This window comes from Anolis carolinensis, chromosome 5, assembly GCF_035594765.1.
Source record: "Anolis carolinensis isolate JA03-04 chromosome 5, rAnoCar3.1.pri, whole genome shotgun sequence".
In the NCBI taxonomy this organism is placed as follows: Eukaryota; Metazoa; Chordata; class Lepidosauria; order Squamata; family Dactyloidae; genus Anolis; species Anolis carolinensis.
Genome location: NC_085845.1, coordinates 138,700,549 through 138,719,223, shown reverse-complemented (window position 1 = coordinate 138,719,223; position 18,675 = coordinate 138,700,549). Strand labels below are relative to the sequence as shown.

Here is an 18,675-nt window from a genome sequence, read left to right as displayed (position 1 = left end):
AGATTTGATAAGGTCCTTCACAATATTTTAATTAGCAAACTAATTAAATACAGAATAGATGGATCCATAAGTAGTTGGAAAATCATCCTGAAAAGTTATCAATGGTTGTGGTTCAAACTCGAAGGAAGTCTCAATTGAATGGTCTGGTTTTGTCCGAGGGCCATCGCCCTTCAACATTTTTATCAATTACCTAGATGATAGGGTGGAGTGAATCCTTATCATGTTTGCAGATGGTACAAAACTAGAAGAACTGGGTAACACACATAAAGGTTAGAACAGAATCCAAAACAAACCTTTACAAACTAGAAAACTGGGCAGAACTTAATAAAATGAAATTCAATAAAAACAAATGCAAAATTCTGCATTTATAGCACAAAAACCAAACGCACAGGTATAGGATAAAGGATACATAGCCCAGTACTACATACTTGCATTAATAGAAGCATAGTAATAGTCCCACTATAGTCTGCACGGGCCAGACTTTGTCTGAAGTCCAACTTTCATTTTTGGATGCCTCATTTTCAGGATGATATAATAGACAAGCAGGGGGCCCCTGGTGGCACAGTGTGTTAAAGCACTGAGCTGCTGAACTTGCAGACCAAAAGGTCCCAGGTTCAAATTCCCAGGGAGTGGAATGAGCGCTTGCTGTTAGCCCCAGCTCCTGCCAACCTAGCAGTTCGAAAACATGCAAATGTGAGTAGATCAATAGGAACTGCTCTGGCGGGAAGGTAACGGCGCTCCATGCAGTCATGCCAGCCACATGACCTGGAGATGTCTACGGACAACGCCGGCTCTTCAGCTTAGAAATAGAGATGAGCACCAACCCCAGAGTCAGTCACGACTGGACTTAATGTCAGGAGAAACCTTTACCTTTACTATAATAGACAAGTTGGAGTGAATTCAGATAACACCAACAAGGGTGCTAGTTGGTATAGAGAAAGAAATATATGAAGAATGCTTGAAAGTGTTGGGCACATTCAGCTTGGTAAAGAGAAGACTGAATGTTAACATGATTAAATTATTTAAATGCTTCAAGTGCCTTACAGAGAGGAGGGGACAAATTTCCTCTTTGCTGCCCTAGAGAGTAGCACTAGGTCGAATGGTTAAAAGTTAAAGGAAGGTAGATTTTGATTCACCATTAAAAGAAACTCCTTGACCGTAAGAACAGTTCAGCAATGGAACCAATTGCCTAAAAAAGTGATGGGATCTACTTGAACATCTTCAAAAATACACTGGGATGCTTTAGCAGGAGATCCTGCAGTTTGAACCTTTCCAACTCTGTGATTCTATGAAAAAGATTCTCAAAAGCCCTAGGTGCATTATAGACTTTGTGTGATTAACAGCTTTTTAAAATATCCAACGTCACCTCATTTTCATAACTCTTTTTCAATTGGGATGCTGTCCAGTGCAAGAAACGTCTCCCAATCTATGATGGGACAGGTACACCTATGTCTCTTCCTCCTCCCTCTACTTCAGTTCACTATTATCCAGCAAATCCTGTGTTATATTACACATTTTCCTGGGAGCAATTTATATTCAAGTTTTATTTTGTTTTAATTTTATGTATTTTTACAAATCTACAACTTCTCTTGAGCCTGCTGATACTTCCTCCTTCTATGTAGCCAACACAAAGGATGGAACTTGCTCCCTGAATCAGAAAACGGAGGAAATGGTCTCCAAGGTGCCGAGTGCCATTTTTTAAATATATTAGAAATGTGTAAAATACCTGTTGACTTAGTTGCTCCTCCAAATTGATTTTTGCTGTTTGCAAACCAGTTATCAGTTCCTCAAGATTATTGTGAGCCTGTATCCAAAATAACAAATGAAATAGTAGGTTTGAGAAATCCCTTTCAATTGATTATTTTATTGTTATCTTATTCATTGACATCTCTCTTTTTCCCATTCAAAACAGTTTACCAAATATTTAAAAATACAGATTAAAAGGCATATAAAACATCCATTAAGGATATAAATGCTATTTAAAATGTAATTAAACTATCTATAGAATTAAAATAATTTTAAAATACATTAAAAACAGAAGATACAAATCAACCAGACAATATACCCTTAATAGGTCTATTGCAACCAATTTTAAAAGCTTATAAGAATAAAAAAGTTATGGTTTAAAGAGAGCTATTCAGCAGTTTTCTAGACATTACTTTGCTCCAAAATGCTTACGTCTTAAAAGGTAATAAAAAAGTGAAATACATAAAATCTTTCTTAAGCAACCGTCCCAACTATCTCAATAATATTATGGCTGACTTACAGAGGCATTACTGTGCATATCTTTCTGAAGTATCTCAATTCTATTGGCCTGTTGGTTCGTTGTTGCTTCCAATCTGGCATTTTCTATTTCAAGTCTGAAAAAGGCACATACCAAGTTTCAGAACAGTGACAATATAGTTAAATTGTATTCAATTTACATATTTTTGTTAAATGTCCAAAACATGAATTCAGTACTATACATTTATATTTTACATTAATTTTCCATTTCTATCTTATGCTAACATGTACAATTTCATGACATGGGAAATATTTTATTACCTCTGTACATGCTCTTCTAATTGTTTTATGGCATTATTTGCACCTGATGATGCCACCAGTAGGTCTTTTAATTTCTGAGCCGCCACAATTGCTTCGTGTTCCTTAGCATCCAAAGCATTTTTTAAGTTATGTATACATTTTTCTGACTGAAAATACTGTTCTTCTGACTCTTGCAGCTGTAACAACACTTCATATTAGCAATAGGAATGTCTACCTGGATTTGCTCAGTTGACTATAGAATTAGAACTAAATTATTACAAACGAAGAAGAGAAAAAGAACATTTGGTAGACTATGAAACTTAGCATCTGACCATGAGCATTATTCACTTTAGCCAATTTTGCATTTATAAGGGGAAATAAGGAAGTTCTGTGGCATGCTACTACCGTATATACTCGAGTATAAGCCGACCCGAATATAAGCCGAGGCACCTAATTTTACCACAAAAAACTGGGATAACTTATTGACTCGAGTATAAGCTGAGGGTGGGAAATGCAGCAGCTATGGGTAAATTTCAAAATAAAAATAGATACCAATAAAATTTCATTAATCGAGGCATCGGTAGGTTAAATGTTTTTGAATATTTACCGCATTTCAAAGAAAAACAATAAACTAGCTCTATAAGTGGAAAAGTAGGGGCAACAAAAATAATATGGTATCAACAATAACCTAATAATAATAATAATAATAATAATAATCATCATCATCATCATCATCATCATCATAACTTCATTTGGATCCCACCCTATCTCCCCATGGGGACTCAGGCCAGCTTCCAACATAGTAATAGGCAAACATTCAATGCTTATATAAACAATGCAGAGCTAGATATAGATCTATAATTATATATACTAATTTCACATATGCATTTCCCCCTGAAACGTTTGCAAATCCCCTCTGTGTGTGTGTGTGTGCATTTCCCCTACAATATTTGCAAGCCCTATATATATATATACATATACATACAAACACACACAAATATACAGTAGAGTCTCACTTATCCAACACTCACTTATCCAACGTTCTGGATTATCCAACACATTTTTGTAGTCAATGATTTCAAAACATTGTGATATTTTGGTGCTAAATCCGTAAATACAGTAATTACTATATAGCATTACTGCGTATTGAACTACTTTTTCTGTCAAATTTGTTGTATAACATGATATTTTGGTGCTTAATTTGTAAAATCATAACCTAATTTGATGTTTAATAGGCTTTTCCTTAATCCCTCCTTATTATTCAACATATTCACTTATCTAACGTTCTGCCGGCCTGTTTATGTTGGATAAGTGAGACTCTATTGTATATATATATATTCATATCTATCTAGACATGTCTATATATATTTGTGCGTTCATTTCCCCCCCTGTAATATTTGCAAGCCCTATATATAGGTAGGTAAGAATATATTTATATCTATCCAGACATCTCTCTTTATATAGATATTTGCAGAGACTTGCAAACATATGAGGGTAAATTCATAGTTTCCCATTCAGTTAATTTAATTGGTCGTCCAATGTTTCTAGCCCATTTCACCATTCTAGCCCATTTCTGTTTGCATTGACCATTCTAGTAATTTAATATAAATTTTTGAAAATGTCTTTTTGTTAGAAGATATTCTTTTATCCCATGCATTATCTGAGTTACTAAACCCAAATATCTTGTAAACTTGTAAACATATGAAGGTAAATTCATATATAAAATAATGTATATGTATGGCTACAGATATATAGGTACATGAATCTATGTATATGTATAAAGGATTTGCAAAGACCTGCAAACATATGAGGGGTAATTCATATATAAAATTAATGTACATAGATAGATACACATAGAAAGGTACATAGAGATGGCAAAAGCTTGCAAGGGGTTAATGCCTATACTGTATATCTGTAGGAGAGTTTAGCAAATATTTCAGGGGAAAATGCTTTCATAAAATTAACGAATATATTTTTTTCTTCTTCCTGACTTGCAAGGGTGTATTTCTCTTTTCAAAACATTCCCTTGATTAAGAGCGAGGGAGACTTTGCAAAAGAAAACACACTGATAAGGGAGAAGAGAGAAATAGATCACATATTGCAAGCAATATCCTGCAGGCTCCTTGCCAGCCTTGACCTTGACCCGATTATAAGGGCTGAAAAACTTGAAAAGTATATACGGTAATTATTTCACCCAAACAGCGTGCACATGCGTGTGTGTGTGTGTGTATAGAAGCAGACTGTAAATTGGCCAGGACTAAATGAACTGTTGCAACCATACCTTGGATTTTATCCTCTCTATTTCCTTCTGGCATTGCTGTTTATCCTCTTCTAAATCAATACGATAACGTGTTGAAACTTCTAGTGAAGCTTCTGTCATGGACTGCTTTTTAAGAGAATCTGCAAGTTCTTGTTGTAGTTGTCTTATTATACCCTGAGAACAGAATTTAAAAATATGGAGTTTACAAATTAAACATTGCTATTTTATTCTTAATGTACACTGGCCCTCCCAAGAGTGCTAAATTGCAAATATTGTTTGATATAAACATAAATTGATATATTTCTTTCCTGAGCAATGCCAACTTAAACAATCAACAATGTATGGCAGATATCGGCAAACTTTGGCCTTCCTGGTGTTTTGGATTTCAATTCCCACAATTCCTAACAGTTGTTAGGATTTGTGGGAGTTGGAAGTCCAAAACACCTGAAAGGCTGAAGGTTGCCCATGCCTGCTGTATGGTGTTTACTATTAAGTGAAGGACAGCAAGCATATTTCCTCAAATGTTATATAGAAAATAATTTTCCAAAATACTTAATTCTACAAAATGAATCTAACTGTAAATCAATACATGCTTTAGTCTTACAGTGATTAATCAAAAATGTTAATACCCAAGGATGATATTTCTGGGAAGGTGGAATCAGGGAATATAATTATCTTCATGTCCAGTCTAGACACAAGCTTAGCTCTATTACTGAAGAAATAGTTTCATCAAATTTAAAATGTCCTGGTGGGATATATCACACTTACCTCTCTATCAGCCTTTTCGGCTTCATATTTAAGAACTTGTTCTCTTTGATTATCACATTTTGTAACTAATTCTTTATTTCTCTCTTCCATCAGCTGCACTTGCTTTTCAGTATCACTTCTGAGTTTACTAAAAATATCATTGAATCGATCTTGGACATCAGTAACTACTTTTTCTTTGATAATACTCTTATTTTGAAAATCTTCCAACTGTTGTCGAAGTAAAAGATTTTCACTCTGGAGCTGTGCCAATCGTTCCTGCATAGAATCGTGTTTTACAATGTATTTGTTCATTTGATCTTTTTCAGCTTGTCGTGCATTTTCAAGTTCTTTCACTTGGCCTTGGGCCTGGTTCAAATCCCTTTGACAACTTTCTAAGAGCAAGCTCTTTTCTCTGAGAGTGTATGTTACTTGGTGGAGTTCATTTTCTAGACCATTAGCTTTACTTTCAGATTTACTTAACTGTTGAGACATCGTATTGCTAGCTTCTCTTAGAGTACAAATATCATGATTGAGTTTGTCCTTTAAACGAATCCACTCATCCCGCTCTCGTTGCAGCACTCGTTCAGCATCGTTTTTTCCTAACTGGCACCGTTCAAGTTCCTGAGCAGTAGAATTCAAACGAGAATGGAATGAATTGATTTCCATTTCTAGTCTTTCTTTATGTTCCTTAATATGTTCTAGTTTGGTGGTTAGCATTGCAGCCTCTGTTTTTGATATATTTATTTGTCCATTACATTGGAAAACTGTTTGAGTCAAAGCATCTTCATTCAATTTCAGTTCTTCTATTTTTTCTTTCAAAGCTTCATTTTCTTCTAAATATTTACTTTCTTGCTCCTGATGCTGAATTCTTATGCGGTCAAGCTCTAATCTTAATACAGAAAGTTCATCTTGGAGGATTTGATTTTTGTGCAACAGTTTCTTTTCTTGGTCTTGATTATCACTCATCTGAACAAAAAAGCAAAGTTAATAAATGTGTTTACTTTTCCTCATACTTGAAGAACTAAATTCTTACCTCTTATGAGTATTATATATTTCTTTCAAAGTATACTCTTTTCCTGACATTTCCCAACCTTTTCCCTAATGTCCTCAGAAATGAATTAAAGAAAAAGATGAGGAAATTAAATCTCAATATTGTAAATGTCAAGGAAAGAGTAAATTGAGAAATGAAAACCAACAGCAAGAGAGTGTGAGACTCATAGATTAGTTTTTATTGTTCTATATGCAGGAGCCCCGGTGGCGAAGTGTGTTAAAGCACTGAGCTGCTGAACTTGCAGACCGAAAGGTCACAGGTTCCAATCCCGGGAGTGGAGTGAGCGCCCGCTGTTAGCTCCAGCTTCTGCCAACCTAGCAGCTCGAAAACATGCCAATGTGAGTAGATTAATAGGTACTGCTCTGGCGGGAAGGTAATGGCGCTCCATGCAGTCATGCCGGCCACATGACCTTGGAGGTGTCTACGGACAACACTGGCTCTTCGGTTTAGAAATGGAGATGAGCACCAACCCCCAGAGTCGGTCACAACTGGACTTAACATCAGGGGAAAACCTTTACCTTAACCTATACAGTCAGCCCCCCCACCTTTACCTGATATGCAGGATGTGTTTAGCAGGGTTGCGTGGGATGGTAGTGGTTGAAACAACTGTGTTATATTAAATTTGTTACATTTGTGTTTTATATGAAGAAAAATGTCTGTTGTGTTTTGTAACAGGGGATATGATCCTTTTGTTTTATGAAATTTGTCTTTCTGTATGTCTTTGATTGTAGGTTTGTTTCATTGAATAAAAAATAGTTACACATATACTAAAAATTGCCCAAAATTCTAGTGTAACACTGCAGAAATCAAAGCAACCTACAGAGCTGCGGACATTAAAAGAAACCCGTGTTCACCTTTAACACACTCTTCGATACTAAGAAAATGGATACCTCTAACTGCATTGTTGTTACTTTTTTCAATTCTTCTTCTAACTCTTTGTGCCTCCGAAGGTGGCTATTCAAACTACCTTCTTGCAGAAATCTGACCTTTTGTTCTTGGCAGAGTTGTTGCTGTATAGCATTGCGTTCTTCTTCAACCTATAACAACATCTAGATATGAACAAACAACCAAAATTCCACATACACCTGAAAGGCTAGTCTCTTTATAATAGCATACACTTTTGTGGACTAGGACATATCTCACTAGATATATGAAATGTGGTCCTGCACTGGCAAATAAATGGATACACAGACATATATACCAGTGTAAGGTGAAGAGAAGTGTGTTGGGGCATATATTCTACATAAACAACCAAATATTTAAATAAGGTATTTTAAACTCTCATGGCATTTTTATTTTCCAAAAGCATTCTTCACCATAAATGTATTTATTTATTTATTTATTATTTGCCGCATTTATATCCCGCCTTTCTCAACACCTGGGGGGACTAAAGGCGGCTTACAAATGGCACTACATAGTGCCTAGAACATAAAACATAAAAAGTTACATTAAGATTAAAATAAGCATACATAAAAACATATTTAAATACAATCCAATATTAAGACACAGCTTCCAAAAACAAGGTCTAAGGCTGATCCAGAGTCAATTGCACGATTTCAAGTAAACTTACTGCACAACTATTTCTCGAAGGCTTGCTCCCAAAGACAGGTTTTAACTCTCTGAAAGTCAGGAAGGAGGGGGCTGACCTGACATCACTTAGGAGGAAGTTCCATAACCGAGGGGCCACCAATGAGAAGGCCCTATCTCTCGTCTCCACCAACCGTGCTAGTGAAGGTGGTGGGACTGAGAGCAGGCTGCCACCAGATGATCTCAGACTCCGAGGTGGTTCATAGGAGGAGATAGGTTTGGACAGGTAGACTGGGCCGGAACTGTTTAGGGCATTGTAGGCTAAAGCCAGCGCTTTGAATTGAATTTGGAAACAGATTGGCAGCCAGTGGAGCTAACATAACGAGGAGTGTTATGCTCCCTGTATGCCGCTCCGGCAACCTGGCTGCCACCCGTTGGACCACCTGAAGCTTCCGAGCTGCTTTCAAAGGCAGCACCACTGCAGTAATCTATGTGGGATGTAACCACAGCGTGGACCACCATGGCCAAGTCAGACTTCATAGGGTACGGGCTCAGCTGGCACACAGTTTTTAGTTGTGCTAAGGTTCCCCTAGCCACCGCTGAGACCTGTTGAATCCAGGATCACTCCCAGGCTGTGAATATGCATCTTCAGGGAGTGTAACCCATCCAACACAGGCTGTCTCCCAACAACACCTTCTGGAAACAGTTTGCCAGGAAGGAATGGAGCCACTGCAGAGCAGTGCCTCCCAAGCTCATACCCGCAAGATGTCCCAGAAGGATACTGTGGTCGACGGTATTGAAGGCCACTGAGAGGTCCAGCAGAATCAACAGGGACACACTCCCCCCGATCCAGTTCCCAGTGTAGATCATCCTTCTTCTTCTTAGGCGATCCCTTGTAGTTCGAGGATGATGGTCTTCCAGTAATTTTTCTTCCAGTAATTTTTTCCCCTTGATGGATTGTCACCTTGCTGTGGTGAGGGGGCTTGCGTGTTCCAATGAACCTGAGGGCACAACCACTGGAGTCATGCACTCCCAGGAGTGGCCACAGGGGAGGATCCAGACCAAGAACAATTCGAAGACCCTAAGACCTCAATGGCGGAGCAGGCGGAGGATAACATGTAGATCGTCCACTAAGGCGGCCAAGGCTGTTTCGGTATTGTGTCCCGGCCTAAAGCCAGAATGCACCGGATCCAGATAATCCGTGTCTTCCAAGAATAACTGGAGTTGCGAGGTAACCACATGTTCTAGGACCTTGCCCAAAAAGGGGAGATTTGAAATGGGCCTGAAGTTGTCGAATTGAGTGGATCCAGCGTTGGTTTTATGACAGCCTGTTTTAGGCTGGCTGGAATCTTGTCTTCCCGAAGGGAGGCATTAACCACCACCTTCATCCACTCTGCCAAACCCCCTTGTGATATCTCATGGGCCTTGTAGTCCCGTTCCTAGTACTATTGTGGCAGACAAAGAGGAAAACATGGGATTTCCACCGGTTCAGCCAGAATCGGAGCCCCTGCACCTGGAGGATGTTTGCCCTCAAGAAGTCAGCCAAACAAGCCTTGGGCAGAATTCTCCCCCGTTTTCCCGGAGAGACAATTATAATAGAGATAGAGGAGCTAGGGAGGCGAATCGCCGGAGTGCCAGAATCGCAGCCAAACAATTAGCTGATTAGGTCTGCTTCCCTTGGGAAATTCTAAGGAGTCATGCATCTGGACAGAGTGGTTTCACTTCTAGTTCTCCAGGGAAAGTGTTCTTCTGGCGGGAAACGAGACCCTATTTAGGTGTTTTGCCGCGAAGGAAATCTTGCGGAGTCAACTCGTCAGCTTGAGGAGTGAGATCGTGTGTGGACTTAGTAATCCCAGTTCCTTGTTTCCCGGACCAAGTTCCAAGCCTGCCTTGCTTCACGTTTGACCGCGGACCTCGCCACGGACCTTGTTCTTGCTTCTTGTTTGCCTCGTACCAAGTCTTGTTTCGCCAAGAATCTAGTTTGTTTTCCAGCCTTGTTGCCAAGCTTCAATGGACTAAAAGACCTTGTCATCTCCCCACACTATTGCTTGGCAAAGTGTGTGTTTTGGTTAATGGATTATAACTTTGGACTCTAATATCTCATATTGGACATTATTTTCCTGGACTATATTTGACCTTTCCTGAAAGGTCTACTTCTGAACTTTATTCTTCACTTGTTTTTATTGACTTTATATATTCCTTAAATAAAGATATTAGATAGAATCTGGCCTCTGCGCATGGTTATTGGTGTTCTGTAGCCTGGGTCCTGACACCCCTCTGGCTTGCTTTACAAGCCAGGATGGGCAGGGGTCTAGGATGCATGTGGTTGCTCTTGCCTTTCCGAGTATCTTGTCCACATCATCGGGCTGCATCAATTGAAATGAATCCATCAAAACTGGACAAGCTGGTGCTCATATTACATCCTCAGAGACTGCCGTTAATGTGGTGTCTAAGTCGATATGGATCAGAGCGACTTTGTCCACAAAGAACCGAGCAAATGCTTTACAGCGGGCTGCTGAGTTGTCAGAGGCCTACCTCATCATGGGAGACGGGATTTAACAAACCTCTGACTACTCAGAACAGCTCCGCCAGACGGTTCTTTGCAGACACAATATTGGCTGTAAAAAATTTATTTGCAGCGTCTATTGCTGTGGCATATGCCTTTAAATAAAGACATAGCCATGTTCAGTCTGGCTCACTACACTTGGTACACCACACGCGCTCTAAAACCCTCTTCCTATTTATAGCCAGTGGAAAGATATATCTAGGGTACATGCAGTTGGTCTAATAGAAGCATGTTTCCCCACTACCTAGCAGCAGCTCCTCAAATTCTTTCAAATACTTCAACCTCCAAAAGCATGGCCATTGGCATGTGCAGGACAATCCCAAATCCCAAGGCAGTCAAAATGATGCTTTTGACTTTTGGTGGAAGAGAGCCCCAACTATAAATCCAGAAGCACACCTTCTACAAATACTATATTTTAATTTTGTCTCACCTGTTTCAGGTGATCTTTTAGTGTTTTCAGCTCCATTTCAGAACTTCTCAGCATTAACTCAAGTTGTTGTTTTTCCTCCATTTGTTTACAGTATTGCTCCTCTTTCTTCCTTGACTGTCCATGGATTTTTTCATACAATATTTCAGCAGTCATTCTCTTTTCATTCTCTTGTTTCAAAGAAAACCTGGGGTTTAACAATTTAAAAAATACAGTAATGGATTGGAACTGCTTCCACTATCTTTGTATCAAGCGCTCATAATAGCATGATGGTCTATACATATGGAACTATATGTATACGGCATATAGTAAACTATGCAATTCAGTGTATGGACTACATGACTTGGCCAACACATTATGAAAAAAGCCCAGACACTGAGAATGAAACATATTTGTGAGTTGGAAAGGTGAAGACGATACCTGCAGATCCGCCATAGTCAAGATCTGAACATTTGGCAGAGACCAGGTATCAAATTGCTATCTGGTAACCTCATTTGAGTGCAAGTAATTGTGGAGATGTTAGTGATTTAAAGTAGACAGCTCTTGTACAGCTCTAACCATATAACCAAACACAGAATCATACTATTTGGTTATATCTATCTCAACTCAAATCACTTGTCCGAATTACTGTAGCCAGCCAGCTCTTTTCTGTGCAACACCATTTTCCATATTTTAATAGCAAAGTCAACATTTCTGAATCACTTCGCCTTCCGTACTTCTTTCTCATTTTTCAAAAAAGCAGTAAATCCTGTACCAGAATAGAGTTCTTACTTGAGGTTGCTGATATCACTTTCCCATTTTAGTTGCTGTTGATTCAGCACAGATTTCATGTCTCTCATTTCTTCCAGTATTCGCTCCTGCTCTTTTTTCTCATTCTCAAGTTTTTTAACTTTCTCACGGATATGAGTATAGCGTCTCTTTTCACGTTCAATTAAGCGCTCATATTCACGGAAAATATTTTGAAGTTTTAGGATGCTTACAGAATCTGTTTTGGAAAAATGTTGTAGTACTATATAACTTTTACAAACATATTGGGCAAATATTTGTATTTTATTTCAAAGGCTAATGCTGACAAGACCCTACCATGGTTTCTATTTTATTTGGAAAGGCAACACAATATCTATAGTCCTGATAGGCGAATACAGATAGAATTCCCGCAGAGTTAAATTCACTACAATGTTTAGAGTAGGGCTGCACAAGTGTTGTGTCTTCCTCTTCTGCCTCTGAGGAGGAGTTCGAAGAGGAGAAGGCTGACGAGGAAGGGGCTGGGGATTCTGGGCAGATGCTCAAGAGGAAGTCACCCTGGTTGTTCCTACTTTTCAATAATGCCAAAGGGAGCAACAAGCAAAGCGTAGGTTTGCTGAAAAGACTCTTCTTCAACCTATAATAGGATTGCTGAAAAGACTTGCAGCAATTAGACCACTCTCTAGAGACACATATCCAGGTTGCACATGTGCTATGGATTAAAATTTTTAAAACTGCCTGGTGTTTAACTGATAAATTACTTAAAATATGATTCAAACCAATTTTATTCTAAGCCACTCTGATAGCATCAGATATAGGCCAGGATAGAAATACAGCTGGCCCACTGAATCCATAGATTCTGCATTGATAGATTCAGCCATCTAAGAATTGAAAATATATATTTGTAAAAATCCCTAAAACAAACTTTGATTTTGCCATTTTATATTAAGGAAGCAATTTTACTAAACCAATTTATTTAATGGGACTTGAGCATCCAGGGATTTTGGTATTCATGGGGGTCCTGGAACCATATCCCAGCAGATACCAAGGGCACACAGTACCTTAATTAAATATATGCATATATATAGGTGTATGCACACACACACACACACACACACACACACACACGTATATGTATAATTTTCTATGTGGGACAAAGCAGCCAGAATGAAATATGGTGCAAAGACTTATACTTATCACAGTCAAGAGAAAGTAAGAGTATAGAATAGGAATTCTAGAGTGTCCTACATGCAGAGCTCCGAGAATCTGTTACTTAAATATTATCATCTTATTATTATCATCCTTTCCTGACTTTCCACACTGCACTTTGTCTTCTTTCCCAGTACAGTACTTTGCTCTTCATGTTTTCTGAGCTATCATTTGGCAAGTCCTTACTCTAACGTATATAAAATGCAACATTATGTGACTACTATTTGCAATCATTTCATACAACTGCAAATTCATTAAACAAAAAAAAATAAGTTTTTCAACTTAATAGTTTTAGTAAACTTAGCACTCTTATTTTTATCAGGCAGCCCTTCTGATGTTTTGGATGTTTCCACCAGGAATGGATAGCTAGCAGTCAAAATTTCTAGAAGTTTAAACAGAGCTGGACACTGATGGAGAGAGTTGAGGCCAATTTTCATGACTGCATCTCTAGGATTTTGGTATACTAAGTGAATCCATGTTACTTCCAGTTGCCCTATTTGGCAGATGTGTGTCAATGTTTCTGTTGGGGGAATGTGTGAAACTTGGTGGGGCGGGTGGAATAAACTGCTACGATTGTGGCTGTTTTTTGTTGACTTGGTTGCATTTTGGATTAAATATCGTCTTGAAATCAGTGTGGATTTTTTAAAAAGAACTAAGATTGTGGGGCTTGAGAGGCCACAAAAGCAAAGCTTAGGGGGCCACATGCATACTTTGAGAATATTTTGTCCATCCATCAGATGTTTTAAGTACTAAGGTGAAGAACTGCCATATTTTAGTATCAATGGGTAGCAATTATTTTTTTTAAGTTTCCATCTAAACATCAGGAAGAACTTCCTGATATTAAGAGCTATTCAGCAGTGGAATATGTTGCCTTGGAGTGTGGTGGAGTTTCCGTCTCTGGAGGCTTTAAAGCAGAGGCTGGATGGCCATCTGTCAGGGGTGTTCTGATTGCGTGTTCCTGTATGGCAGGAGGTTGGACTGAACCCTTGTGTTCCCTTCCAATTCTATGATTCTAATTTTTTAAATCCAAGCATCAATACAAATGTCTTACAAATAAATCCATAAAGGAAGTCCCTCGCAAAAATGAGTTTTATTTCCCTGCCAGAAATTGGCAGATGGGGAACTTGGTGTTTTATCTTTCCACAGTATATTTAGTAAGGAGGAGGAGCTTTCCTTCTTCTGGTAGCTTCTCTTCACTTTCTTTGGGGGGCACAGAGGTGGGTAAGAGAATTCTATATCTTCCTCTATCTGACTAACAATTCTTTTTTGGTTACTGCTATCACGTGAGTGTTTAAATACAATAGCATGCTAGAGTTTGTAAAGAGGCCAGGATGCAAGTACTGCTTGGACAAGGTATCAATCAATGGAAATCTTTGGCTTTTCCTCTTTTCATAGTTAATTTTGATGCAACATTATGAACACTAATTTTAAAAACTGCATTCAATATTATATTCAGAAAAAAATATGTTGGCATAACTAATGACATTAACATATGTTACTAAGTGATTCCAGCCATATATTCTAATTATTTATATTACTTTCAGACAAAATCAGAATGTTTAGAAAAGACAGCTGATAAGTTCACCTTTATTATCCAACTTAAGTTGTTCCATCAACATCACAGCTTCTTTTGTGACAGACAATACATTATCCTCTGCAGCTGTATCTGAAGACTGAGTTAAGTCATCAAAATAAGGTGTAACACCAATTCTTCTGTGGATCTGTGAAACAACATATAATCATACAGAGTAAAACACCACTGTGTCTGTTACTTAAATCTTTAATGAATTTCTAATCCATACAACGTATAAAGAGTCGCTGGCATGAACGATTTAAGAAATGTAAAGAAATAATTATTTGGGATGAATTAATAATGATTAATAAATTGATAAGTATTAACATTAAGTAATCATATAGTTTATAATTGGATAATTTAACAATAAATACTTGATTTAGACAAATTAACATGTAATTAGGATTTTAAGCACGTAGTGGTTCAATACAGTTTTCATACTGATCAAACTCAATTCGTGGACTAAATGCAAAAAAAAAAAAAAGGGGACCTGCCCTTGCATCTACCATCATGTATTGAGGACCATGGTTAGCACGCATGTCCCATTTTCTCGGTCATGTATGAAAAAGGGCCCTGTGTAGACATAATTCACAATCTGGCTTCAAATATACAGACTAACTGTAGTTAGCTTGCTAGGCAAAGCTCTATACTTTTTTGTCCATTTCTAATAAATATCTCTAGAGACTATTGACAGCATGACAGCTTTTATATTGAAAATGACTGGTAATTGCTAGGGAACAGTGGAATAGAGGATTCTGCTTATTTTGCATCTCTCAGAGAGTACTTATAGGATTCCTTTCCACCAGGCCAGAACATCTTCTACCATTTTAAACAATCTTTCATTTGTCAATCTGGACACTGCTGTAAATGAGGGTTAAGAATCTTGGTCAATAGTGTATTATATTAAAATGTGTTATAAAGTATAAAGTTTATGAACACCAAAAACTGGGAAGCCCTGGCACTCAAGTTTCTAACTGGAGGTCAGCTATAACCAACAGTGCTATGGATTTTGATGAGGCACAAATAAAAAGTGAAAGGAAGAAACATGTTAAGAGGAAAGTGCATCAAACATGTCTTTCATCTGGAAATTTATCTTCACTGCAGAAGACCATGAAGATTCCAAATAGGTCTCTAGAGCCACTTACAGACCCACAACCAAGACTTTATTTACCCTTGGAAGACAATCATATTAGGTCACTAATGATCACTATGATGATGACTTGAACTGAACCACTGTATCTTTTTGTTTCTAAAGTTGGTATATTTTGGTAGCTTACAATACCTTTTTCTTTTCATTCCCAGATTTGGCTGCATGACTGAAAATTAAACAAAAAAATTATTAACAATAGCATTTCATGTAAATTTCTTTGAAAATGTCGAAAAATTCTATACTGCTAATGTTTAGACCTTAAAGACCAAATCTGCAATACACTAGAAAAGCATTGCTGAAATGCAATCTGGACATAATACAGAATATTTTCTAAGATCTCTATGAATCCCTTCATATCTAAACAGATGGAAGGTACTACAGACTAAGGAAAGGACAATAACAGAAAAGGTTAAATAATAATTTTAGGACACCTTTTCCTTATTCTTAAAAGCAGTCGAACAGGGCTGCATATAATTAGGAGACAACAAAACAAAAATTCCTAGAAACATAAATATGTATTTTACATGTAAATTCCTGTGTGCTGTTATATATTTTATGTTATTCGGTGTTTAATATATTTTTGCACTACGTTGCCTTAAGCCGCCCCAAGTGCCCTTGGGGGGATGGGGTGGGATATAAATAAAGTTGTTGTTGCTGTTGCAGCTGTTGTTGTTATTATTATTATATTACATGGAAGGACTATTGTCCTATCTAGATAAGTACTGATTCATCTGATTTGAAACAGCTTTCAGGGATTTTAGACAGAAGTCTTTCATATCACATGATATTGAGAATGCCAAGAATTGATCCATCTGCATGCCAAGTGTATGTTCTATCTATTGACTCATGATTGTCCAATATAATCACACATCTCTTCTATCACATCCAGATTTGTCCAGAATTGCGCTTACATCAAAGACAACTACAGTATTAAAAGTAATATTTCTCCAAAAACATGTCATTTAAATACTGAAAAGCTGGATGCAACAAACTGTTTTTCCAAATACTAATGAATTTATACAGATAAAGACGTACTTCTGCCTTTGATGTTATTACACTTACAATTGACAAAGCTAATCTGACAATCATTTCCATCTCGTTTCCTCATAATTCTTAACCAAGTTCACCTATTTCACACCAGGCTGATTTCTCTGTTTGTTTTAGTAATATCCCAAGATCCCCTTTAAAAATAATCTCAGCCAGAGAATACAGACTTGGTTCAAAAATCATACATTAAAAATACATTATTTAGACCTAAATCCAATTCCTAGTCTCAATTATCATAGAAGTATCAAAGCAGTGGTTTCTAAATAAATGTTGATTTCTCATTCAATAATAGTTTCATTAGGTCTATTTGGTTTGGGACTACAGATGGATTTCTGTCTTGGAATTTATCTGCAATGTTATTTTTTAAAAGAATTATTAAAGATATTGCTCGTCTAAATGCATGACTGGCTCATTCCACACAAGATAAGTCTTTAAATGTAAGTATTCATTTAAAAATAATATGAGTTTATTTCTAAATCATGATCATGCCTACCTTTTATCTTCCAGAGATGCTTCACTCGAACTGCTGTCATCCTGTAATTGATGAAGACTGCCAGTGATCTCCTGAGCAACTCTTTGCTTTGAAATTGGTCTTTTATTTCCACTTTTTCTTACTTCCTTCGCTTTGGCAATATGATTTTTCCTGAAATGAAACAAGAAACCTGAATCATAATCAGTTCGGTTGGTGGAAGATGAAAGTTATTTTAGCCTAAATCAGTTTTCTTTAAGTGGGAAGTTTTTCTCTCCTGGTTAAAAAAAAAAAAGGAAAATACAATCAAGAGAAATATATTTTTCATTCAGTTTTTCACTATCTACAAAATGTCCCCAAGTAGCCCAAGTAAACAATTACCATATTTATTTAAGTCTAATGCTTATCTTTCATAGCTAAACTACGGTGCACATTAGATTCAATGGTCCATTAGAATCGCACACAAAAAACCACCTGCGTGAAAAGGCCCGGAGAGACCTGGAGGCCAGGGAGGTGGGGGTGAAAAGGGACTGTTCTTGGTAATGGAGGCAGCCTCAGGACTCTGTGGCATGCAAAGGAGGAGCATCACCCAGCTAGTGACCCAGATGTTCCTTAGCTGTGTTTCTGTCACGACCCAGGCTGCAGAGCACCAATAACCATACACAGAGGCCAGAATCTATCTAATATCTTTATTAAGGAAATATATAAAGTCAATAAAAATAAGTGTAGAATGTAGTTCAGAAGAAGACCTTTCAGGAAAGGTCAATTATAGTCCAGAAAAACAATGTCCAATATAAAATATTAAGGTCCAAAGTTGTAATCCAATAACCGAAACTCTCACTTTGCCAAGCAAAGTGAGGGGAGATAACAAGGTTCTTAGTCCAAGGAACTTGAGGCAAAGGCTAGGAAGTAAACTTGATTCTTGGAACACAAGGCTTGATACAAGGCAGCAAGGAACGAGGAACAGGGACAAAATCCGTGGTAAAATACTTGACAAGGTCCTGGAAGACAAGGCTGAGTCCTAGGAAGCAAGGCAAGGTCCGTGGAGGTAAACAAGGCTGGAAACGGGAACGAAGGCTTGGAAACAGGAACGAAGGCTTGGAAGCGGAGTAGCGCTGTCCACACACAACCTACTCCAGTTGCTGACGAATTGACTCCGCAAAATTCCTTCAGGGCAAAGAACCTAAATAGGGTCTCGTTTTCCCACCAAAGAACACTTCTCTGGGGAACCAGAACCGAAAGTCAATCTCTGTGTGCAGATGCATGACTCCCTAAAATTTCTCATGAAAGCAGTCTTAATCAGCTGAATGCCTGGCTGCGATTCTCAGGCTTCTGCGATTAGCCTGCTGAACTCCTTTCTGTTGTTGATAATAGTTACGGCG

The 18,675-nt window shown here is 37.8% G+C and overlaps 1 protein-coding gene across 10 annotated transcripts in view; it reads right to left on the bottom strand.

Moving 5' to 3' along the window:
- The window catches only part of ankrd26 (ankyrin repeat domain containing 26), a 71,931-nt gene that overhangs the window by 15,276 nt on the left and 37,980 nt on the right, over positions 1–18,675 (bottom strand). For 9 of the 10 annotated variants that reach the window (XM_062982379.1, XM_062982381.1, XM_062982382.1 and 6 more), the window contains 11 exons: positions 17,318–17,467; positions 15,910–15,943; positions 14,640–14,775; positions 11,873–12,086; positions 11,105–11,288; positions 7,472–7,618; positions 5,552–6,496; positions 4,805–4,957; positions 2,545–2,720; positions 2,267–2,360; positions 1,727–1,804 (listed from right to left, as the gene is read on the bottom strand). In XM_062982379.1, coding sequence (XP_062838449.1) covers positions 1,727–1,804; positions 2,267–2,360; positions 2,545–2,720; positions 4,805–4,957; positions 5,552–6,496; positions 7,472–7,618; positions 11,105–11,288; positions 11,873–12,086; positions 14,640–14,775; positions 15,910–15,943; positions 17,318–17,467 — 2,311 coding nt within the window. The remainder of the gene's footprint in view (positions 1–1,726; positions 1,805–2,266; positions 2,361–2,544; positions 2,721–4,804; positions 4,958–5,551; positions 6,497–7,471; positions 7,619–11,104; positions 11,289–11,872; positions 12,087–14,639; positions 14,776–15,909; positions 15,944–17,317; positions 17,468–18,675) is intronic. The other variant, XM_062982389.1, reaches the window with a different exon arrangement.